The sequence below is a fragment of the Pseudophryne corroboree genome, chromosome 2 (assembly GCF_028390025.1).
Source record: "Pseudophryne corroboree isolate aPseCor3 chromosome 2, aPseCor3.hap2, whole genome shotgun sequence".
NCBI classification, from domain to species: Eukaryota; Metazoa; Chordata; class Amphibia; order Anura; family Myobatrachidae; genus Pseudophryne; species Pseudophryne corroboree.
Genome location: NC_086445.1, coordinates 990,074,215 through 990,099,571, shown reverse-complemented (window position 1 = coordinate 990,099,571; position 25,357 = coordinate 990,074,215). Strand labels below are relative to the sequence as shown.

Here is a 25,357-nt window from a genome sequence, read left to right as displayed (position 1 = left end):
GTCTCAGGGCTGGGTCATTCCACTGGGTATCATGGGCCAACCTCCGAAACTCCGTACAGTAAACCTCAACTGGCCTTCGCCCTTGCTTAAGGATCGAAATCTGAGCCTCGGCTGAGGCCGTCTTGTCAGGGTCATCATACAACATGCCCAGTGCCGTAAAAAAAGCATTAACACTTTTAAGCGACGGACAGTCAGGCTGCAACCCATATGCCCAGACCTGTGGGTCTCCTTGTAGCAAGGAAATCACTATGCCCACCCGCTGAAACTCCGACCCAGAAGACTGAGGCCTAAGCCGGAAGTATAGCTTGCAGCTCTCCTTGAAACAAAAGAACTGCGAGCGATCTCCAGAAAAACGATCCGGGAGATTTACTTTCGGCTCCTTAACCCCTGCAGGTGCTGCTGCTGCGGGAGCTCCGCCAGCAGCCTGGGAGGTGTGCATTTTAATGGACAAATCATTAAATTGTCGAGTCAGGACCTGCACCTGATCGACCACCTGTTGCAACGTATTTTGAGGGGTATGCTCCATATTCCCACAAAATTTCAACAGGAGTATTAGGCTGCTGAATATGTTATGCACACCAGTGCCTGCAGGAAAGTACTGGTGTCAGAACTGTTATGCACTCCAGTGCCTGCAGGAATGTACTGGTGTTTGAACTGTTATGCAAAACAAATGGACTCACAGACAGACTGGGGAATATGACATAACGTACACAGAAGGTGATAGGGTAACAAAATACACACAAGGTGAACAGAGAAGCCCAGAGGCTAAGGAACTGGGTATCTCCCTTGTATTAGAACTGCTCAGATGGGAAAAGCAAGATGTTGTGTTTTAATACGTAGAGAACCCGAAATGCTGTTGCTAAGGGCAACAGCAAAACCCTAAAGGGTTACCAACGGGTGTGGCAGTAAACTCCTTGGTCAGAGATGGAATGATAGACACAAGGAGAGTCTCCACAATCCTAATTCTCACTTGCAGTGCACAGGTTCAGCTTACTGCCACTAAACTGACCCCTGACACCTAGCACAGTGAGACAGGATTAGACAGGCAAGTCTTAGAATACAGCCGCAAACTTGCTAAGTTCACAGAGTAGTAACAGAACCCCAGCAAGCTAAACGACTGACTCCAGTCTTACTGCTAGGTCTGGATTGGCAGAGTGTAATACCAAATCCCCAGGCCTATTTGCAGTAAGCAACAAACAAATACAAAGCTACACAGTACTGGTTAACTTTCAGGAACTGACTAACCAACAAAGATTCAGCAGCATCTGCTTACCCTGAAAAGAGGCCTTATAAAGCAGGTGCTGTCCACGCCCCACTCAGACCTCACAGACTGTGAGCACAAAAACCAGCACCGGATCCCCTGCCGTGCACAGAGCCTATAACCACTGCACAGCAAAAGACCCGAACCGGAGTATCAGCTGCGCTCAGGTTACTCCGCTAGCACTTGTCTCCCGGTTGCCATGACGACGTGGCAGCACAGGGCAGGAGACCCTAACAGTACCCCCCCTCTGACGAGGGGTCAAAGAACCCCTACCACCGGGTTTATCGGGGAACTGCGAGAAGAAAGAGCGTGAAGGGTTAAATCTCCTCTGTCATTGTGCATTGTGTAAATATTGTTTCTTTTTCTTTTGCCTTGGATTTAGCTTGCATTGCATAAAATGAATATAGCTCCACCCATAGTTTGTTGGGAACTGTGTGAAATCACCACCCCTAGATGAAGTACTAGGCTGTATCCTACATCCCCCCATGTAGCCTGTTTTATCCCTCCTATGCAGTAAAGTTAAACCAATAAAGTATTTACTTTTGCCTACCCCTCCCTGGACATTCCAATCCCTCCCTAGACAATGATGCCTTATATACCATTGTTATGAACAATAAACGCAGAGTGATTCTTAATTACATGGTGTCGTGTATAATCTGTAATTTTAAGGATTGCTCTCACTGACGTCAGTGGCCATCAAATCGAGGGGTACAAGAAGAGGCTGATATCCTTTCAAGTGGGGGCTCAGTCCTGGATTCAGTTGATCGCCCCCGAATCGGTAAGATAGAGAATTCATTGTCTGTCTTTTCCGTAAGGGATTGCGTTCAAACACTGAATTTGAACTCGCTCCGTGTTCCGGGAACACGTGACAAGGTAATATTTAAGTCCGGGACTTAATATTACGTAGTTTTATGTAAAGCCATAAAACAGGTATCAGGGATACCATATAATCTTTAATGTCTGGGACTTAAAGATACGTCTGAGAAAAGCGCAATTCTCCAAAGACGTTAGTATCTGGGATACTTAAAAAAAATAGACCTGGGGTCTATACGTAACGTAGAAAATACCCCGATTTGATCGCCTATATATTCTTGTATGTTTGTAGTGTGATAAGTTCTTATATTTGGTCCAGACGGCTGGTAAGTTTTCGTCTGCCAGATATCTTACTCAAACACTTTTCTTGCTTCCTGTTTAAAACGCTGTATTTTTTCTGACATCTTGTACGAAGGTAAGCGTACCCGTCAAAAGATTTCATGTTCTCATTATACAGATAATATTGTGATATTGTCAATGACTAATTAACTGGTGTTAGCTAATGCATGCATAGAAAGTCTTTTTGTTGTGAAATTGTATAGAAGGTTTTTTTTAAACTGCATTTTTGTTGTGATATTGCATAGACAGTTGTTATAAGTTGTTGTAGAAATTGCGTAGAAAGCTGGTGTAGATTGTATTCTTTACTATGGGAGGGGGTCAGAGTAAGACAGTCATTTATCCTCCACCTTTACCAGGAGAAACATGTAAGGAATATGTTGCCCGTAACTCCACCACAGATTATTATTTAGTTAACCCTTGGGTAGATAACTTAGCGGGGTGGACAGAGAAAGTTGGCAGCCCCAGCCCATTCCCCCGTGATGGTATTAATTATCCATTTTATATGGACATGATCAAAGGGCTTTGTCTGGGAGACAAGGAAGCCTGGCCGTGGTATGATCATGACCCACAATGGGACATGACATATATGCGCGCTGGAGGAGAGCAATGGCTCACGATAGCACCTCATTGGTATGACAAAAATATCAAGCAGAAACAGCGTAGAATAAAATCTGTAACTTCCCGACTACACAAAGCTGAGGAATTTAGAAGCAACAAGTTTCTAAAAAACTCTTCTCCTCCGCCCTACAGTCCCCTATACCCCTCCTTAAAAGACACAGATCTGTTAGCTGCAGTTGCTTTGTCACGAATTCCGATGCAAAGGGGAGGGGGAGGAGGGGAAGGGGAAGGAGAAGGAGGCTCAGTTGCTTTGTCACGAATGCCGATGCAAAGGGGAGGGGGAGGAGGGGAAGGGGAAGGAGAAGGAGGCTCAGGAGGAATAGCCCCCCCTGACAGTACCCTCCACATAGACGTAACCACCCCCGCCCCTAGTGCCCCTACTCCTAACAAACAAATCACCTCCCGCCGTAACGCTGACTCAACTGTTATCATTCACCACCCTCTTACCCCCTCCATAACGCGATCCGGCACTGGTTTCCTTGAAAACAGTGCTGATGCCAGCAGTGTCGCCACCCAGCACCTGCCCTTCATGACAGTAGGGGATCAGTTGTTAAAGAAACCCATTGAAATAGAGGATTTGGACAGAATTGTTAAGAACTGTCCCAAACCCACTGTTGCACCTGACGGCTGCATAGCTTACTTGAAAAAGGCTTGCACAGGACGCAGCTATACTCAAGAAGATATGAAGCTGATCATAGATGGGGTTATAGACCATTACAACGGGTGGGATTGGAAAAAGATTCCCACCATAAACACTCCTACCACCCTTAACGATGCCGTTCGCTACCCTCTCAATACTGGGGACGGTGTAACGGAGATGTGGAAGGAAATTGAGACCCATATGAAAGAGATTTTTAAAACCCGAGCTTCTCTTCCTATTGCCGTAGCATGTAAACAAAAGCCCACTGAAACTGTCACTGAGTTTTGGAAGAGGTTTAAAAAGTGTTGGTCTGAAGATGCAGGTCTTACTCTTGTAGATACAGACCATTTACTAATTTCTACCTTTGTAAATAACTTGTTGCCATCTGTTATGGTCCCTGTTAAGCAAGGTGTTTCTTCCTGGACCTCTGATAATATTAAGGAATTTGAAAAGCACTTATATGAAAAGGAAGCTGCAGGATGCTTTGATGTTAAAAAACCCTTGCAGAATGCCCCAACTCATAATTACCAAAATCACAGAAACCGGGGAGATAGACGCCAGCAGCACTTTACTGGCCCACCCCGCAATCCAGCCCGATATCAAAACCCACAAGCCAGGCCACCCCACCCCCCTGACTCTGCCAGCAGGAAACAAACCTCCTGCTTCAACTGTGGAAGGGACGATCACTGGGCAAGGGATTGCCCTTGTCCCTCACAAAACCACCGACAGCCCCAAGCTCCGGCTCCCTCCCGGGATCATCCCCGACAGTCACACAACAACCCCTTTCAGGATCATGTCCGATTCCGGGTTGACTGGCAGGATCCCTCCCACTGACGGGGCCCGGAGGAGGGTATCCCAGCCTTTGCCCAACTCACCAGACACTGGAAGGACCCACCGCTACTAACCTTGATTATAGGAAAGAGAGCAATCCCTTTCCTGGTGGATAGCGGGGCAACTACTAGTGTTTTGTGTGTCGACCTGTACGATGGTCATTTGGAAAAGACTGCTCCTTCAATGGGAATCAATGGGATACCCACAGATGCTTACCTGACAGATGCCCTTAGTGTCAGAACCACGGGAGGCACGTATATGGGTAAACACAATTTCACTGTAATACCTGAATGTCCAATTAATCTTCTGGGAAGGGATCTTCTTAGCAAACTCGAAATCTCCATTCTCCCTTCACCCACTAGCAGTGGCCTGGAGGTCGAGTCCCCACACCTACCGGTGTGGGAGGCAACAGACATTACACCTGATTTTGACAAAGTGAACCCTGCTCTATGGTCGGAGGGTCCCTATGACACTGGCCTCATTCCTTGCACACCATATAGAGCAACCCTGAAACCTGACACACAACCTGTCTATCAAAAGCAATACCCCTTGTCACAAGAGAAGGTTGAAGGTCTTAGACCAATGATACAACAGTTTCTCCAACAAGGCATTCTCAGACACATAATCTCACCTTACTGCACACCAGTCAACCCTGTTGCTAAGTCAGATGGTAGTGTAAGGTTTGTACAAGACCTCAGGGCAATTAACCAACTCATTGTGCCCATAGCACCCATTGTACCTGACATTAACTCACTCATTTCAGCTATCCCTGCAGATGCTGCAATTTTTTCTGTGATTGATTTAAAAAATGCATTTTTTAGCATTCCAGTGGATGCACAGACACAGTTACTTTTTGCATTTTCTTTTGAGGGCAAGCAACTCACCTGGTGTCGTTTACCCCAGGGCTATATTGACGCACCCGTTGTCTATAGCATTGTACTCCAGGCCACATTGGGGCCCTGGCAACCTCACCATGGTTCAGTCCTGCTACAGTATGCAGATGATCTGCTGCTCTGTAGTCAAACTGAGGAGGCCTGCCGGGAGGATGGTATATCACTGTTAAACTGGCTCTGTGAATGTGGACACAAGGTGTCCAAAACAAAAATGCAATGGTGTAAGAAGCATGTGGATTACTTAGGTTTTGTGCTCACTCAGGGGGAAAGGAAAGTCAGTCCACAGCGCATTCAGTCTGTATTGGGCCTGGTCACCCCAACTACCCAGAGGGAACTGCTGTCTTTTCTGGGTATGGTAAATTACTGCAGACAGTGGATATCTGATTGTTCCTATTATGATAACATTTTGAGACAAGCCACACTGAAAGACAAACCTAATATTGTACAATGGTCACAAGAAATGTTAACTGCATATGAAAGCTTAAAGTGTATGTTAATGAAAAGTCCGGCACTTGGCCTCCCCAACTATGTACTACCTTTTCATTTGTTTGCAAGGGACAATTGTAAAACCATGGCGGGGGTGCTCACACAGTTTCATGGAGGAAAGTTGCGCCCAGTGGCATTTTTTTCCAAAGTAATGCCTGTCACTGTGCAAGGTATGCCTGCTTGCCTCAGGGCACTTGCAGCCTGTGCAATGGTAACTGAAATGGCCACCACACTCACCCTAGGCCACACAACAATACTTCACACCACTCATGATGTTCTAACCATTTTAAAAGGGTTACACACACAACACATGTCAGCTCAGCGCCTTAGTGGATATGAGGTTCTCCTTTTGAACAACCCCTCACTCACCATTAAGTATGCCACCAACTCTTCAGGTCCTGCACCCATTCTCAACGCTCTACTGGGGCTCAAAGGTCCTGAAGACCACCCTCCTGAACCCCATGACTGCTCAGCTTCCATTGAGTCAGAAACATCCCCCAGACTGGACATGTCCCCTGTCCCTGTCCCCGACGCGGATGTCATTTTTGTAGATGGTTCCTGTAGCAGACCCAATGACACCACGTACCAAGCGGGTTATGCTATTGTCACTCTCCCTGACATTATTCTGGAAGCACAGCCCATTCCTTACCAGTCAGCACAGGCTGCAGAGCTCATTGCTCTCACAAGGGCTTGTCACCTTTACCGGAATAAACCAGTCACCATCTACACTGACTCCAAATACGGGTACGGCGTCGTGCATGACCATGGGGTCATTTGGCAACGCCGTGGTTTCCTTGGAGCTGATGGAAAAGGCATATCACATGCCCAACTCATCTCTGACCTTCTGCATGCCATAACCTTACCCTCTGACATTGCAATCCTCCATTGCAGGGCACACACCGGGGGGAAGGATGCAGTCTCCCTTGGAAATGCCCTTGCTGACTCTGCTGCCAAACATGCAGCCTCACAGCCCATCACTCAGGCCCACATGACCATCATGACCCCCCCAGCTCTCGACAACCATTACCTGATCACCCAGTTACAGGCCTCAGCCTCCACTGCCGACCTAGCTGACTGGACTTACCCAGTTTTGCAGAAGAATCCTAAAACAGGATTAATCTGCAAAGAGGGGAAACCCTGTATACCCCAGTCCAGTGCACCCTTGTTTATTGCTCACTACCATGGCATAGGACACCACAGTAAGGCAACAACTACCTTACTTTTACGTAATGATTTCTATGTCACGGATGCCAAGTCATTAGTAGATCAGTATGTCAGTAGATGCATCACTTGCCTGCGAAACAACCCCAACAACCCTGACAAGGCAAAACATCAGCATCTTGAATATCCCACCACACCCTTTACACACCTGCAAATTGACTTCACCCATATCCCAGGTACTGGTAAACAGGAGTATGCCCTGGTCATTGTAGACATGTTCTCTCGATGGCCAGAGGTATTCCCCACTAAATCTGAGGATGCAAAGACAGTTGCTAGGATCCTAACTCAGGAAATCATCCCCAGATGGGGGTGCCCATTGCAAATCAATAGTGATAAAGGCTCCGCCTTTACAGCAAAAATTACACAGGCCTTGGTAAAGGCCCTGCAGGTGGAATGGAAGTTCCACATCCCGTATCACCCGCAGAGTTCAGGGGTCGTAGAACGCATGAATAGGACCCTCAAAGACAAGCTTAGGAAGGCCACAGGAGGCACCTTCCACAAATGGAAGCAAGCCCTTCCCATTATCTTGGCAGAAATTAGAATGACACCACAAAAGACTTTGGGTTACTCCCCCTTTGAAATATTAATGGGTAGGCCCTTCCCTACACCTTGGGCTAAGAAACCATTAGTAATACAGGAGGGAGATCTAGAACTTATCAGAGAAGAGTATGTCAGGTCCCTGATAATAAAACTGAATGAAATTGAACATGAGGTTGTTTGTAAAAACCCTTTGAATCCACAGGAACCTACACACCCCTTTAAAGTCGGAGACAGAGTCGTGGTGAAGGTGCTCCCCAGGAACAAGAGCCCAGGAGACTTTACCTACGGTCCAGAGACAGAGGTCGTAGCAGTAACCAGAACAGCAGTCCTGACAGAGGAAAGCCCCACCTGGATCCATGCATCCCGAGTGAAAAAGATTCCTAGACCAGACCTAGAGAGGGAAGCAAGTGATTCCAGCGAGGTACAAACGGGGGCAGACAGCCCTGACCTCCCACCTAGCGAAGACAGAAGAACAGAGGAGGATGAGGAACCTGTCCCCTACCTCTATCCTGGGGACTATGTTGATAATCCTAATGGTCCTCACTTGCCAAGCTACAGCTGAAGTAGACATTACACAAAAATCCGGCACCTACACATTTTGGTATAACTCCTCCAATACTGAGGTTGCCGCCTATAAAATAGATTTCTGTACCATTGCTCCCTGTCTTAACAAACATTATGCCTGGCAGTGTGATCAGTATGGTACACGTAATACCCCCACTGAAGCCTATATTTGTGTTACTAGTAAATATTGGGGAAATAAATGTGCGTATTGGGGATCAGTGGGATGGAATTCTGGCCATAGTTATGGATACCAGCCCAAAGAGGCTCTCTCAAGAAAAGACAAATATGGTGAGTCCCTGCTTACCCGTCTTACCCTTCATAGACAAAACAGATGTGATAGTAAATTCATATTAAGCATAAAACATCCCCAGTCTACTGATGCAGGCACCTATGTCCTAGGTGAATCTTTTTTTTTAAACCCATCCCTTACACCATTCTTGTTACAGGATATGTTTAACAATGAAAAGTATGCCCAGCTCAAGCCCCCTAAACCACGCCCCAACCTCTTGAAACCTCATATAACCACCTTCAAGGATATGATGGCCGTTAACAATCCCACCTTTAAAGACACCCTAGCTATTGAAACTGGTTTCTCTGACATCAATTTCTGGTTAGAATGGATGAAGTATAGTGCTAGCAAACATAATAAAAGTAACTGTTATGTCTGTGGCAAATCTAGGCCCCACCTAGGTACAGTGCCCCTTAATATACCCCTAGAACAGGAAAATTGTTTTTTCAGCCTTTTTAATGACACCAAAACAAATGACAGTCAGTGCGAAATGTGGAAAAGGGAATATCCCATATTGTCAAAAAATCCCAACCCAGGAAGCACCATAACCATATATCCTGGAAACTATACCTGTTATACATCTAACACCACCACAGGGAGAAATTTAAAAACCTTCCCACCAGGGTATTGTGCAAATAAAAGAACAACTGTTTTAGTTAACCAAACTAGATCACTAGGTGACATTTATTATATATGTGGGGATATGAAGCTTAGAACTAAATTAGACACACCATGGTATGGTGAGTGTGCCCTGGCCAAAGTCATAATGCCACTCCTAATGATCACCGATGACCCCACTCCTCCCTCTAATACTCCTGCTAATCGAAAGAAAAGAGCACTCCCAGGAGGTAGCTTTGACCCCCACGTATACATTGATGCTATAGGGGTCCCAAGAGGTGTTCCAAATGAGTTCAAAGCTAGAGATGAGGTGGCTGCGGGTTTTGAATCATTGTTCCCTATAGTAACTGTAAATAAAAACGTAGCCTGGATTAATTATATATATTATAACCAACAAAGATTTGTTAATGATACCAAAGATGCTCTTAAAGGTATAGCTGAACAGCTAGAAGCCACTTCCCAAATGACCTTCCAAAATAGAATGGCTCTTGACATGATTCTAGCAGAAAAAGGCGGTACATGTGTTTACATTAGTAAGGTGGAAGGCTGTTGTACATATATTCCTGACAACACTGGTCCTAATGGTAAGGTTACTTTAGCCATAAACAAATTAGAAACCTTATCCATAGAACTTAAGAAAAATTCAGGTGTTGATAACCCATGGAGCCAATATTTTGGGTGGATTGAAAATTGGAAACAGGCTCTTGTGCAAATAAGTATATTCATAATAATAACTTTAATCTTTATAGGTCTCATAGTTTATTGTGTGATTCCCTGTGGAAAGAAACTCACATCTAAAGGTATTGACACAGTCTTGATGTATTATGATGTTACCACTAGCCCCATCACCTCCTCTGATAGCAAAGGCCCCGATGATTATGTTCAATATCTAAAAAATTGGAGAAACAAAAAGGGGGCTCTACAGAAGAATCATGTCGTATAACAATCATGATTCTAAGAGGGGATTGAAGGGTTAAATCTCCTCTGTCATTGTGCATTGTGTAAATATTGTTTCTTTTTCTTTTGCCTTGGATTTAGCTTGCATTGCATAAAATGAATATAGCTCCACCCATAGTTTGTTGGGAACTGTGTGAAATCACCACCCCTAGATGAAGTACTAGGCTGTATCCTACATCCCCCCATGTAGCCTGTTTTATCCCTCCTATGCAGTAAAGTTAAACCAATAAAGTATTTACTTTTGCCTACCCCTCCCTGGACATTCCAATCCCTCCCTAGACAATGATGCCTTATATACCATTGTTATGAACAATAAACGCAGAGTGATTCTTAATTACATGGTGTCGTGTATAATCTGTAATTTTAAGGATTGCTCTCACTGACGTCAGTGGCCATCAAATCGAGGGGTACAAGAAGAGGCTGATATCCTTTCAGAGCGTATCAGTCTGGGGGCATGAAGATCACAACTGCGCACCCACGACCGCTCCTCCGGGCCATACCCCTTCCAGTGCACCAAAAATGACAGCCGACCCCGAACCACCTTGGAGTCAAGAATCCTTTCAACAACAAACTCCTTCTGGCCACGTATCAGAAGAGGGGAAGGTCTTCCACTGGAAGAAGGATTACTAATCGCCCGTTTTAAAAGGGAACAATGAAATGTTTTATTGATACCCAAAGAACGGGGCAGATCTAACTGAAATGCCACCGGATTGATAACCCTGGTGATCTTATAAGGGCCGATGAACCGGGGGCCTAACTTATGAGATGGCTGTCTCAACTTCAAATTCTTGGTAGACAACCAGACGAAGTCTCCTAATTTGAAGCTGCAGGGTCTTTTCCGCTTATCAAAAACCCTTTTGGTCACTAATGACACAGACACAAGGGCTTTCTTCACTTTCCGCCAAATACCTCTAAGGACCGAAACCACAGAGGAACCACCAGGCGTGGAGTCCAGGGGGTCAAAAGAATTGGCCTAAGGATGATGCCCATACACACAAAGGAAGGGAGAGATCCCTGTAGCAGAGTGAGCCGCGTTGTTATAGGCAAACTCCGCCATGGACAGATGAGCAACCCAGTCAGTCTGACACTTGGAGATATAACACCTGAGGAACTGCTCCAAGGACTGGTTCACCCTTTAAGTCTGCCCATTAGACTGCGGATGGTAGCCTGACGACAAGCTGACAGAAATCTGGAGATCGGAACAAAATGCCCTCCAGAATTTGGCCACAAACTGGGATCCGCGGTCAGAGACTTTGGTGCCTTTGGGGCCTTTTTTTAATATCTGCCACTGCAGTGCCACTCCTAGATGAGCCAATTGTTTGTGTCACTTTGCTTAGTCATACAGATACCTCATTGCATCTCTTTTACATCTTTGCATGATGTGCTGTTTGGGGCATTTTTTTTTTTTTGATCTGCCCTCCTGTCTGACACTGCATTGCCACTCCTAGATGGGCCAGGTGTTTCTGCCGCACACTTGTATCGCTTAGCTTAGTCATACAGCAACCTCGGTGCACCTCTTTTCTTCTTTGCAGCATGTGCTGTTTGGGGCCTTTTTTTTAGATCTGTCCTTCTGTCTGACACTGCATTGCCACTCCTAGATGTGCCAGGTGTTTGTGCCGCACACTTGTGTAGCTTAGCTTAGCCATTAGTGATGAGCGGGTTCGGTTTCCGAGAAACCGAACCCACCCGAGCTTTACCTTTTTTTACACGGGTCCGAGCAGACTCGGATCCTCCCGCCTTGCTCGGCTAACCCGAGCGCGCCCGAACGTCATCATCCCGCTGTCGGATTCTCGCGAGATTCGGATTCTATAAGCAGCCGCGCGTCGCCGCCATTTTCACACGTGCATTGAGATTGATAGGGAGAGGACGTGGCTAGCGTCCTCTCCGTTTATACGAGACACTACAGTTGATCTGATTGCTTTGCTTTGCTTGTTTATTTTACTATTGTGGGGAGGATTGGGGAGTAGCTGTTAGGAGGAGTACAGTGCAGAATTTTGCTGATAGTGACCACCAGTTTTTTATCCGTTCTCATCTCTGCCTGAAAAAAACGCTCCATACCATATCTGTGCTCAGTGTGCTGCATAATATATCTGTGCTGAGTGCTCACACTGCTTAATTGTGGGGACTGGGGAGCAGCTATAGCAGGAGTACAGTGCAGAGTTTTGCTGACAGTGACCACCAGTATACGTTTGTCTGCCTGAAAAACACTCCTGTGGCTTTTTTTTTTATACTAGTAGTTTAGCAGTTTGCTGACAGTGTCCACCAGGTCCATTATACTGTATATAGCAGTACGGTAGGCCACTGCTGTACCTACCTCTGTGTCGTCACTCGTCATCCATAAAGTATACTATCCATCCATCTACATTGTATACCTGTGGTGGATTTTTTTTTATACTACAGGTTGAGTATCCCATATCCAAATATTCCGAAATACGGAATATTCCGAAATACGGACTTTTTTGAGTGAGAGTGAGATAGTGAAACCTTTGTTTTTTGATGGCTCAATGTACACAAACTTTGTTTAATACACAAAGTTATTAAAAATATTGTATTAAATGACCTTCAGGCTGTGTGTATAAGGTGTATATGAAACATAAATGTATTCTGTGAATGTACACACACTTTGTTTAATGCACAAAGTTATAAAAAATATTGGCTAAAATTACCTTCAGGCTGTGTGTATAAGGTGTATATGAAACATAAATGCATTCTGTGCTTAGATTTAGGTCCCATCACCATGATATCTCATTATGGTATGCAATTATTCCAAAATACGGAAAAATCCCATATCCAAAATACCTCTGGTCCCAAGCATTTTGGATAAGGGAGACTCAACCTGTAGTAGTTTAGCAATCTGCTGACACTGTGTCCACCAGGTCCATTATACTGTATATAGCAGTATGGTAGGCCACTGCTGTACCTACCTCTGTGTCGTCACTCGTCATCCATAAAGTATACTATCCATCCAAGTACATTGTATACCTGTGGTGGCTTTTTTTTTTTCATACTAGTAGTTTAGCAGTCTGCTGACAGTGTCCACCAGGTCCATTATACTGTATATAGCAGTACGGTAGGCCACTGCTGTACCTACCTCTGTGTCGTCACTCGTCATCCATAAAGTATACTATCCATCCATCTACATTGTATACCTGTGGTGGCTTTTTTTTTTATACTAGTAGTTTAGCAGTCTGCTGACAGTGTCCACCAGGTCCATTATACTGTATATAGCAGTACGGTAGACCACTGCTGTACCTACCTCTGTGTTGTCACTCGTCATCCATAAAGTAATAGTATACTATCCATCCATCTACATTGTATACCTGTGGTGGCTTTTTTTTTTTATACTAGTAGTTTAGCAGTCTGCTGACAGTGTCCACCAGGTCCATTATACTGTATATAGCAGTACGGTAGGCCACTGCTGTACCTACCTCTGTGTCGTCACTCGTCATCCTTAAAGTATACTATCCATCCATCTACATTGTATACCTGTGGTGGCTTTTTTTTTTATACTAGTAGTTTAGCAGTCTGCTGACAGTGTCCACCAGGTCCATTATACTGTATATAGCAGTACGGTAGGCCACTGCTGTACCTACCTCTGTGTCGTCACTCGTCATCCATAAAGTAATAGTATACTATCCATCCATCTACATTGTATACCTGTGGTGGCTTTTTTTTATACTAGTAGTTTAGCAGTCTGCTGACAGTGTCCACCAGGTCCATTACACTGTATATAGCAGTACGGTAGGCCACTGCTGTACCTACCTCTGTGTCGTCACTCGTCATCCATAAAGTAATAGTATACTATCCATCCATCTACATTGTATACCTGTGGTGGCTTTTTTTTTTTATACTAGTAGTTTAGCAGTCTGCTGACAGTGTCCACCAGGTCCATTATACTGTATATAGCAGTACGGTAGGCCACTGCTGTACCTACCTCTGTGTCGTCACTCGTCATCCATAAAGTAATAGTATACTATCCATCCATCTATCTACATTGTATACCTGTGGTGGCTTTTTTTTATACTAGTAGTTTAGCAGTCTGCTGACAGTATCCACCAGGTCCATTATACTGTATATAGCAGTACGGTAGGCCACTGCTGTACCTACCTCTGTGTCGTCACTCGTCATCCATAAAGTATACTATCCATCCATCTACATTGTATACCTGTGGTGGCTTTTTTTTTTATACTAGTAGTTTAGCAGTCTGCTGACAGTGTCCACCAGGTCCATTATACTGTATATAGCAGTACGGTAGGCCACTGCTGTACCTACCTCTGTGTCGTCACTCGTCATCCATAAAGTAATAGTATACTATCCATCCATCTACATTGTATACCTGTGGTGGCATTTTTTTTTATACTAATAGTTTAGCAGTCTGCTGACAGTGTCCACCAGGTCCATTATACTGTATATAGCAGTACTGTAGGCCACTGCTGTACCTACATCTGTGTCGTCACTCGTCATCCATAAAGAATACTATCCATCCATCTACATTGTATACTTGTGGTGGCTTTTAGTTGTGCGCATTAAAATATGGAGAACAAAAATATAAAGGTTAAAAAAATAGGGAAAGATCAAGATCCACTTCCACCTCGTGCTGAAGCTGCTGCCACTAGTCATGGCGGAGACGATGAAATGCCATCAACGTCGTCTGCCAAGGCCGATGCCCAATGTCATAGTACAGAGCATGTAAAATCCAAAACACAAAAGATCAGTAAAATGCCTCAAAAATCAAAATTAAAAGCGTCTGAGGAGAAGCGTAAACTTGCCAATATGCCATTTACCACACGGAGTGGCAAGGAACGGCTGAGGCCCTGGCCTATGTTCATGGCTAGTGGTTCAGCTTCACATGAGGATGGAAGCACTCATCCTCTCGCTAGAAAAAAGAAAAGACTTAAGCTGGCAAAAGCACAGCAAAGAACTGTGCGTTCTTCAAAATCACAAATCCCCAAGGAGAGTTCAATTGTGTTGGTTGCGATGCCTGACCTTCCCGACACTGGACGGGAAGAGCTTGCGCCTTCCACCATTTGCACGCCCCCTGCAAGTGCTGGAAGGAGCACCCACAGTCCAGTTCCTGATAGTCAAATTGACGATGTTACTGTTGAAGTACACCAGGATGAGGATATGGGTGTTGCTGGCGCTGGGGAGGAAATTGACAAGGAGGATTCTGATGGTGAGGTGGTTTGTTTAAGTCAGGCACCCGGGGAGACACCTGTTGTCCGTGGGAGGAATATGGCCCTTGACATGCCTGGTCAAAATACAAAAAAAATCAGCTCTTCGGTGTGGAATTATTTCAACAGAAATGCGGACAACAGGTGTCAAGCCGTGTGTTGCCTTTGTCAAGCTGTAATAAGTAGGGGTAAGGACGTTAACCACCTCGGAACATCCTCCCTTATACGTCACCTGCAGCGCATTCATCATAAGTCAGTGACAAGTTCAAAAACTTTGGGTGACAGCGGAAGCAGTCCACTGACCACTAAATCCCTTCCTCTTGTAACCAAGCTCCTGCAAACCACACCACCAACTCCCTCAGTGTCAATTTCCTCCTTACCCAGGAAAGCCAATAGTCCTGCAGGCCATGTCACTGGCAAGTCTGACGAGTCCTCTCCTGCCTGGGATTCCTCCGATGCATCCTTGAGTGTAACGCCTACTGCTGCTGGTGCTGCTGTTGTTGCTGCTGGGAGTCGATCGTCATCCCAGAGGGGAAGTCGGAAGACCACTTGTACTACTTCCAGTAAGCAATTGACTGTCCAACAGTCCTTTGCGAGGAAGATGAAATATCACAGCAGTCATCCTGCTGCAAAGCGGATAACTGAGGCCTTGGCAGCCTGGGCGGTGAGAAACGTGGTTCCGGTATCCATCGTTAATTCAGAGCCAACTATAGACTTGATTGAGGTACTGTGTCCCCGGTACCAAATACCATCTAGGTTCCATTTCTCTAGGCAGGTGATACCGAAAATGTACACAGACCTCAGAAAAAGACTCACCAGTGTCCTAAAAAATGCAGTTGTACCCAATGTCCACTTAACCACGGACATGTGGACAAGTGGAGCAGGGCAGACTCAGGACTATATGACTGTGACAGCCCACTGGGTAGATGTATTGCCTCCCGCAGCAAGAACAGCAGCGGCGGCACCAGTAGCAGCATCTCGCAAACGCCAACTCGTTCCTAGGCAGGCTACGGTTTGTATCACCGCTTTCCAGAATACGCACACAGCTGAAAACCTCTTAAGGCAACTGAGGAAGATCATCGCAGAATGGCTTACCCCAATTGGACTCTCCTGGGGATTTGTGACATCGGACAACGCCAGCAATATTGTGCGTGCATTACATCTGGGCAAATTCCAGCACGTCCCATGTTTTGCACATACCTTGAATTTGGTGGTGCAGAATTATTTAAAAAACGACAGGGGCGTGCAAGAGATGCTGTCGGTGGCCCGAAGCATTGCGGGCCACTTTCGGCGTTCAGGCACCGCGTACAGAAGACTGGAGCACCACCAAAAATACCTGAACCTGCCCTGCCATCATCTGAAGCAAGAGGTGGTAACGAGGTGGAATTCAACCCTCTATATGCTTCAGAGGATGGAGGAGCAGCAAAAGGCCATTCAAGCCTATACATCTGGCCACGATATAGGCAAAGGAGGTGGAATGCACCTATCTCAAGCGCAGTGGAGAATGATTTCAACGTTGTGCAAGGTTCTGCAACCCTTTGAACTTGCCACACGTGAAGTCAGTTCAGACACTGCCAGCCTGAGTCAGGTCATTCCCCTCATCAGGCTTTTGCAGAAGAAGCTGGAGACATTGAAGGAGGAGCTAAAACAGAGCGATTCCGCTAGGCATGTGGGACTTGTGGATGGAGCCCTTCATTCGCTTAACCAGGATTCACGGGTGGTCAATCTGTTGAAATTAGAGCACTACATTTTGGCCACCGTGCTCGATCCTAGATTTAAAACCTACGTTGTATCTCTCTTTCCGGCAGACACAAGTCTGCAGGGGTTCAAAGACCTGCTGGTGAGAAAATTGTCAAGTCAAGCGGAACGTGACCCGTCAACAGCTCCTCCTTCACATTCTCCCGCAACTGGGGGTGCGAGGAAAAGGCTAAGAATTCCGAGCCCACCCGCTGGCGGTGATGCAGGGCAGTCTGGAGCGAGTGCTGACATCTGGTCCGGACTGAAGGACCTGCCAACGATTACGGACATGTCGTCTACTGTCACTGCATATGATTCTCTCACCATTGAAAGAATGGTGGAGGATTATATGAGTGACCGCATCCAAGTAGGCACGTCAGACAAAGAGGAAAAAGAGGCAATTTGGAGGCCCTTGCAGAAACTGGCTTTATTCTACCTAAGTTGCCCTCCCTCCAGTGTGTACTCCGAAAGAGTGTTTAGTGAAGCCGCTCACCTTGTCAGCAATCGGCGTACGAGGTTACTTCCAGAAAATGTGGAGAAGATGATGTTCATTAAAATGAATTATAATCAATTCCTCCGTGGAGACATTCACCAGCAGCAATTGCCTCCAGAAAGTACACGGGGACCTGAGATGGTGGATTCCAGTGGGGACGAATTAATAATCTGTGAGGAGGGGGATGTACACAGTGAAAGGGGTGATGAATCGGACGATGATGATGAGGTGGACATCTTGCCTCTGTAGAGCCAGTTTGTGCAAGGAGAGATTGATTGCTTCTTTTTTGGTGGGGGCCTAAACCAACCAGTCATTTCAGTCACAGTCGTGTGGCAGACCCTGTCGCTGAAATGATGGGTTCGTTAAAGTGTGCATGTCCTGTTTATACAACATAAGGGTGGGTGGGAGGGCCCAAGGACAATTCCATCTTGCACCTCTTTTTTCTTTCATTTTTCTTTGCATCATGTGCTGTTTGTGGAGTATTTTTTTGAAGGGCCATCCTGCCTGACACTGCAGTGTCACTCCTAGATGGGCCAGGTGTTTGTGTCGGCCACTTGGGTCGCTTAGCTTAGTCACACAGCTACCTCATTGCGCCTCTTTTTTTCTTTGCATCATGTGCTGTTTGGGGACTATTTTTTTCAAGTGCCATCCTGTCTGACACTGCAGTGCCACTCCTAGATGGGCCAGGTGTTTGTGTCGGCCACTTGGGTCGCTTAGCTTAGTCACACAGCTACCTCATTGCGCCTCTTTTTTCTTTGCATCATATGCTGTTTGGGGACTATTTTTTTCAAGTGCCATCCTGTCTGACACTGCAGTGCCACTCCTAGATGGGCCAGGTGTTTGTGTCGGCCACTAGGGTCGCTTAGCTTAGTCACACAGCTACCTCATTGCGCCTCTTTTTTTCTTTGCATCATGTGCTGTTTGGGGACTATTTTTTTCAAGTGCCATCCTGCCTGACACTGCAGTGCCACTCCTAGATGGGCCAGGTGTTTGTGTCGGCCACTTGTGTCGCTTAGCTTAGCCATCCAGCGACCTCGGTGCAAATTTTAGGACTAAAAATAATATTGTGAGGTGTTCAGAATAGACTGAAAATGAGTGGAAATTATGGTTATTGAGGTTAATAATACTATGGGATCAAAATGACCCCCAAATTCTATGATTTAAGCTGTTTTTTAGTGTTTTTTGAAAAAAACACCCAAATCCAAAACACACCCGAATCCGACAAAAAATTTCCGGTGAGGTTTTGCCAAAACGCGTCCGAACCCAAAACACGGCCGCGGAACCGAACCCAAAACCAAAACACAAAACCCGAAAAATTTCCGGTGCACATCACTATAAGCCATACAGCCACCTCTGTGCAACCTTTTGGCCTAAAAACAATATTGTGAGGTGTGCAGAATAGACTGGAAATGAGTGGAAATTAATGATATTGAGGTTAATAATAGCGTAGGATCAAAATTACTCCCTAAATTCTGTGCTTTTAGCCGTTTTTATGTTTTTTTTTTAAATCATCAAGATCCAAAACCAAAACACAAAAGGGTGGTTTTGGCAAAACCAATCCAAAACCAACACGAGCGGGGAATTAGAACCAAAACATAAAACACGAAAAGTGTCCGCCGCACATCTCTAATCTACAGTACTACTCTGTGCAAAGAGGGGGGGAAAGTACCAAAAGTCACAGCAGTGCATTTGTAGCTACAAGCCCAACATGACAGCCCACCTAATTAGGAAACTTGTGATATTCTGTCACCCGCTTTATCAGATGCTGCTGGCGCAGAACTGTCATTATAGAGTCACACCTGTGCAGGACAATACGACAGGTCCAAACAGTGGTGATAACAAATCCTGGGAGCTGAAATGACTATAGGCTTAATTTAGACCTGATCGTAGATGTGCTAAATTTAGCACATCTACGATCAGGCACACTGACATGCGGGAGGACGCCCAGCACAGGGCTAGTCCGCCCCGCATGTCAGGCCCTGCCCCGTCGCACAAGTACAAAAGCATCGCACAGCGGCGATGCTTTTGTACTGGAAGAGTAGCTCCCTGCCAGCGCAGCTCCAGCATGCTGGCAGGAGCTACTTGTCGCTATGAGGGTCACAGTGGCTGCGTATATGCCGCAAGCGACGACCGATGGGCAGCCCCGCGGGTCGGCAACGATCATCGCTGTAGGCAGTGCATGCATGCAGGATCTGGACTGGACTGTCGTAGAGTGACATCGTCTAATGTGTATGAACCTTTAGGAACAATTGTGTACAAATGGCACAAGACCCCCTTTAACTCTCAAGCACCATGCCAATTGTGGCACACTTGGCAAGTTTTTACCCAGGACCTCTTGGATAAGGTGGCGTGGTGGAATTGTGGAGTGGTGGCGTGTCGCTGTGACTCACGTCAGAGAGGACTGTGGGATCTCGTGAATCAGGGTGAATCGCGATAAAATACTGATTGATACATTTCTGTGGCTTTATACAGCAACATCGCTAGTTACAGTATTGGGCACATGAGGCACGCCACTGCTGGTTATAATAATCTATTCTATAGAGAGAGGGGCGTGACCAAACTCAAGTCTAAATTGCCGCGTAAATCTGCCCAGCACTTGTGGGCTACATGCAAAAGCAGCCAGTATTTACCCTGCACGCAAAAACAACAAATTTATTTGCCCCCCTTGCATTACAGCGTGGTGTGTCCAGATGCTAAATTACTTGCTGTTTTGCTTTACTCCCAGCTGAGAATGAGCCCAAGCTGAATTCCCATCAATATATGTAAATGTACTCAGACATAATATAGTGATTACTGTATTCAGCAGAATCTGCAATAATGAAACCTGATATGTAAGTACTGTAGTACAGTGACCAAGAACAGACAGCTCAAAGTGCTCATTCCTTACTGATGTGACTGGTTCGTGTGTGGTATAGAAAATCTCTAGTGTCTAGGTAGAAAGTCATTAAGTCAACCCCATATAGTCAACATGAATTAGGTTGACAGGGTCCAAATGTCAACAGGTAAAGGGTAGACTGTCAAGGCGACAGGCACAAAAAGTTGACAGGGTGAAAAGGCGGACATAAGTTTTTTTAGGTTTTTTGAGTGCCATTTTGTGTGTCATCATATGTGAGAAAAATCTGTGGAAACGTGCGGGGCGGATTGGGATGGAAAACCAGCCTGGGAAATTTATGGAAGCAGCCCTAATGGAGGTGTGGTCTGATGAGGGGGTGGGGTCTGTTGAGGTGGGGCGGGATCCCTCCTATAGGGCCTGATTGTATGCAAATGTGGCTTTCCTTACGTCTTTGCTGCCGCTGTGTCTGAGACCAGGGACGGATTGGTAACTAAAAGTGGCCCTGTACTATTTTGTAGAAGTGGCCCGACATGGGCAGCGCAAGAGGTACAGTATAACATACAGTACCATGTAGCCATGGCAGTATCACTGGATGGCAGAGTTGCTGTACTGCAGAGATGGAATAGCAGAATGAGTGGGGACCATGCAGTGCACTGAGTGTGGTGGGCTGCCTGTAATGTGGGGGCGGGGCCACATCACAACACACAAAACAGGCCCCACAGACACATCAGCCTACCAGGATTCTTCACGGTGAGCCCTATGGCCAATCCGCCCCTGGAAACATGTACCTTTGCCACAGGTTACTATTCCCAATTGTACATGAATAGTGAATCAAGCAAAACTTGAGAAAACTTTAAAAAAAACTTGTGTCGACTGTTTGTAGCTGTTGACCTTAAGCACTATCGACCACATGGTGTTGACCCATTCACTATCCACTTATCATCCGAACACCAATTGGTTCCTAATGAACTGATGTGCTGCGTTCTCAATGATTTTGATCCACCAAACAGCAGTCTCTACTGTGTGTGTGTACAAGTGACAGGTCCGCTGTCACCATTAACAATTAGAACAAGTGCAGTTACAAGCTATTACAATTAGAGATGAGCGGGTTCGGTTCCTCTGAATCCGAACCCGCCCGAACTTCATGTTTTTTTCCACGGGTCCGAGCGACTCGGATCTTCCCGCCTTGCTCGGTTAACCCGAGCGCGCCCGAACGTCATCATCCCGCTGTCGGATTCTCGCGAGGCTCGGATTCTATCGCGAGACTCGGATTCTATATAAGGAGCCGCGCGTCGCCGCCATTTTCACACGTGCATTGAGAGTCATAGGGAGAGGACGTGGCTGGCGTCCTCTCCGTTTAGAGAAGAGAGAGACACAGTAGAGACGAGAGAGACACAGTAGTAGTAATTTTGGGGAGCATTATTAGGAGGAGTACTACTATACTACTATACTACTTGCTGAAGTGATATAGATTAGATAGTGTGACTGTAAGTGTATTGTATTATCTGACTTGTGGGGGAGACACTGACAGTGGGGAGCAGTTAGAGTCTGAGAGCAGGACTCAGGAGTACATATAACGTACAGTGCACACTTTTGCTGCCAGAGTCAGTGCCACACTGCCATTGTTGTGACCACACTGACCACCAGTATAATAATATATTTTGTGATTGTCTGCTTAGGCCTCGGAGTACTAGTTGCAAGTTGCAACGTGAGTGACCTGACCACCAGTTTAATAATCAATCACCACCAGTTTAATATATATATATATATATATATATATATATATATAATTGTATATATATATATATATATATATATATATATATATATATATATATATATAATATTGTATACCACCTACCCGTGGTTTTTTTTTTTTTCATTCTTCTTTATACATACTACTATAGTAGCTTACTGTAGCAGTCTGCGGTGCTGCTGACCTGACAGTGTCCAGCAGGTCCGTCATCAGTCATTACATAATAAATATATATAGTACCTGTCCGGCTGCAGTACTAGTGATATTATATTGATTTCATCTCATTATCAATAATTTATCATCCAGTCTAGACTCTATATTAGCAGCAGACACAGTACGTTAGTCCACGGCTGTAGCTACCTCTGTGTCGGCACTCGGCAGTCCATCCATAATTGTATACCACCTACCCGTGGTTTTTTTTTTCTTTCTTCTTTGTACATACTACTATAGTATAGTAGCTTACTGTAGCAGTCTGCGGTGCTGCTGAGCTGACAGTGTCCAGCAGGTCCGTCATCAGTCATCATTACCTAATAAATATATTATCTACCTGTCCGGCTGCAGTACTAGTGATATTATATATACATACATATATATATTGATTTCATATCATTATCATCCAGTCTATATTAGCAGCAGACACAGTACGGTAGTCCACGGCTGTAGCTACCTCTGTGTCGGCACTCGGCAGTCCATCCATAATTGTATACCACCTACCCGTGTTTTTTTTTTTTCTTTCTTCTTTGTACATACTACTATAGTATAGTAGCTTACTGTAGCAGTCTGCGGTGCTGCTGAGCTGACAGTGTCCAGCAGGTCCGTCATCAGTCATCATTACCTAATAAATATATTATCTACCTGTCCGGCTGCAGTACTAGTGATATTATATATACATACATATATATATTGATTTCATATCATTATCATCCAGTCTATATTAGCAGCAGACACAGTACGTTAGTCCACGGCTGTAGCTACCTCTGTGTCGGCACTCGGCAGTCCATCCATAATTGTATACCACCTACCCGTGGTTTTTTTCTTCTTTCTTCTTTGTACATACTACTATAGTATAGTAGCTTACTGTAGCAGTCTGCGGTGCAGCTGAGCTGACAGTGTCCAGCAGGTCCGTCATCAGTCATCATTACCTAATAAATATATTATCTACCTGTCCGGCTGCAGTACTAGTGATATTATATATACATACATATATATATTGATTTCATATCATTATCATCCAGTCTATATTAGCAGCAGACACAGTACGTTAGTCCACGGCTGTAGCTACCTCTGTGTCGGCACTCGGCAGTCCATCCATAATTGTATACCACCTACCCGTGTTTTTTTTTTTTTCTTTCTTCTTTGTACATACTACTATAGTATAGTAGCTTACTGTAGCAGTCTGCGGTGCTGCTGAGCTGACAGTGTCCAGCAGGTCCGTCATCAGTCATCATTACCTAATAAATATATTATCTACCTGTCCGGCTGCAGTACTAGTGATATTATATATACATACATATATATATTGATTTCATATCATTATCATCCAGTCTATATTAGCAGCAGACACAGTACGGTAGTCCACGGCTGTAGCTACCTCTGTGTCGGCACTCGGCAGTCCATCCATAATTGTATACCACCTACCCGTGTTTTTTTTTCTTCTTTCTTCTTTGTACATACTACTATAGTATAGTAGCTTACTGTAGCAGTCTGCGGTGCTGCTGAGCTGACAGTGTCCAGCAGGTCCGTCATCAGTCATCATTACCTAATAAATATATTATCTACCTGTCCGGCTGCAGTACTAGTGATATTATATATACATACATATATATATTGATTTCATATCATTATCATCCAGTCTATATTAGCAGCAGACACAGTACGTTAGTCCACGGCTGTAGCTACCTCTGTGTCGGCACTCGGCAGTCCATCCATAATTGTATACCACCTACCCGTGGTTTTTTTTTTCTTTCTTCTTTGTACATACTACTATAGTATAGTAGCTTACTGTAGCAGTCTGCGGTGCTGCTGAGCTGACAGTGTCCAGCAGGTCCGTCATCAGTCATCATTACCTAATAAATATATTATCTACCTGTCCGGCTGCAGTACTAGTGATATTATATATACATACATATATATATTGATTTCATATCATTATCATCCAGTCTATATTAGCAGCAGACACAGTACGGTAGTCCACGGCTGTAGCTACCTCTGTGTCGGCACTCGGCAGTCCATCCATAAGTATACTAGTATCCATCCATCTCCATTGTTTACCTGAGGTGCCTTTTAGTTGTGCCTATTAAAATATGGAGAACAAAAATGTTGAGGTTCCAAAATTAGGGAAAGATCAAGATCCACTTCCACCTCGTGCTGAAGCTGCTGCCACTAGTCATGGCCGAGACGATGAAATGCCAGCAACGTCGTCTGCCAAGGCCGATGCCCAATGTCATAGTACAGAGCATGTCAAATCCAAAACACCAAATATCAGTAAAAAAAGGACTCCAAAACCTAAAATAAAATTGTCGGAGGAGAAGCGTAAACTTGCCAATATGCCATTTACCACACGGAGTGGCAAGGAACGGCTGAGGCCCTGGCCTATGTTCATGCTAGTGGTTCAGCTTCACATGAGGATGGAAGCACTCAGCCTCTCGCTAGAAAAATGAAAAGACTCAAGCTGGCAAAAGCAGTAGCACCGCAAAGAACTGTGCGTTCTTCGAAATCCCAAATCCACAAGGAGAGTCCGACTCCAATTGTGTCGGTTGCGATGCCTGACCTTCCCAACACTGGACGTGAAGAGCATGCGCCTTCCACCATTTGCACGCCCCCTGCAAGTGCTGGAAAGAGCACCCGCAGTCCAGTTCCTGATAGTCAGATTGAAGATGTCAGTGTTGAAGTACACCAGGATGAGGAGGATATGGGTGTTGCTGGCGCTGGGGAGGAAATTGACCAGGAGGATTCTGATGGTGAGGTGGTTTGTTTAAGTCAGGCACCCGGGGAGACACCTGTTGTCCGTGGGAGGAATATGGCCACTGACATGCCTGGTGAAAATACCAAAAAAATCAGCTCTTCGGTGTGGAAGTATTTCAACAGAAATGCGGACAACAGGTGTCAAGCCGTGTGTTGCCTTTGTCAAGCTGTAATAAGTAGGGGTAAGGACGTTAACCACCTCGGAACATCCTCCCTTATACGTCACCTGCAGCGCATTCATAATAAGTCAGTGACAAGTTCAAAAACTTTGGGTGACAGCGGAAGCAGTCCACTGACCAGTAAATACCTTCCTCTTGTAACCAAGCTCACGCA

General features: G+C 45.3%; 2 protein-coding genes across 11 annotated transcripts in view; one reads left to right on the top strand and one right to left on the bottom strand.

Moving 5' to 3' along the window:
• Window positions 1–25,357, bottom strand: part of GRIK1 (glutamate ionotropic receptor kainate type subunit 1) — a 630,706-nt gene that overhangs the window by 342,467 nt on the left and 262,882 nt on the right. The window lies entirely within an intron of this gene.
• On the top strand, window positions 1,576–10,404 carry LOC135050189 (uncharacterized). The gene is made up of 2 exons (XM_063956420.1): window positions 1,576–2,039; window positions 7,845–10,404. The coding sequence occupies exon 2, from the start codon at window positions 8,125–8,127 to the stop codon at window positions 10,054–10,056; it is 1,932 nt and encodes a 643-aa protein (XP_063812490.1). The 5' UTR covers window positions 1,576–2,039; window positions 7,845–8,124; the 3' UTR covers window positions 10,057–10,404.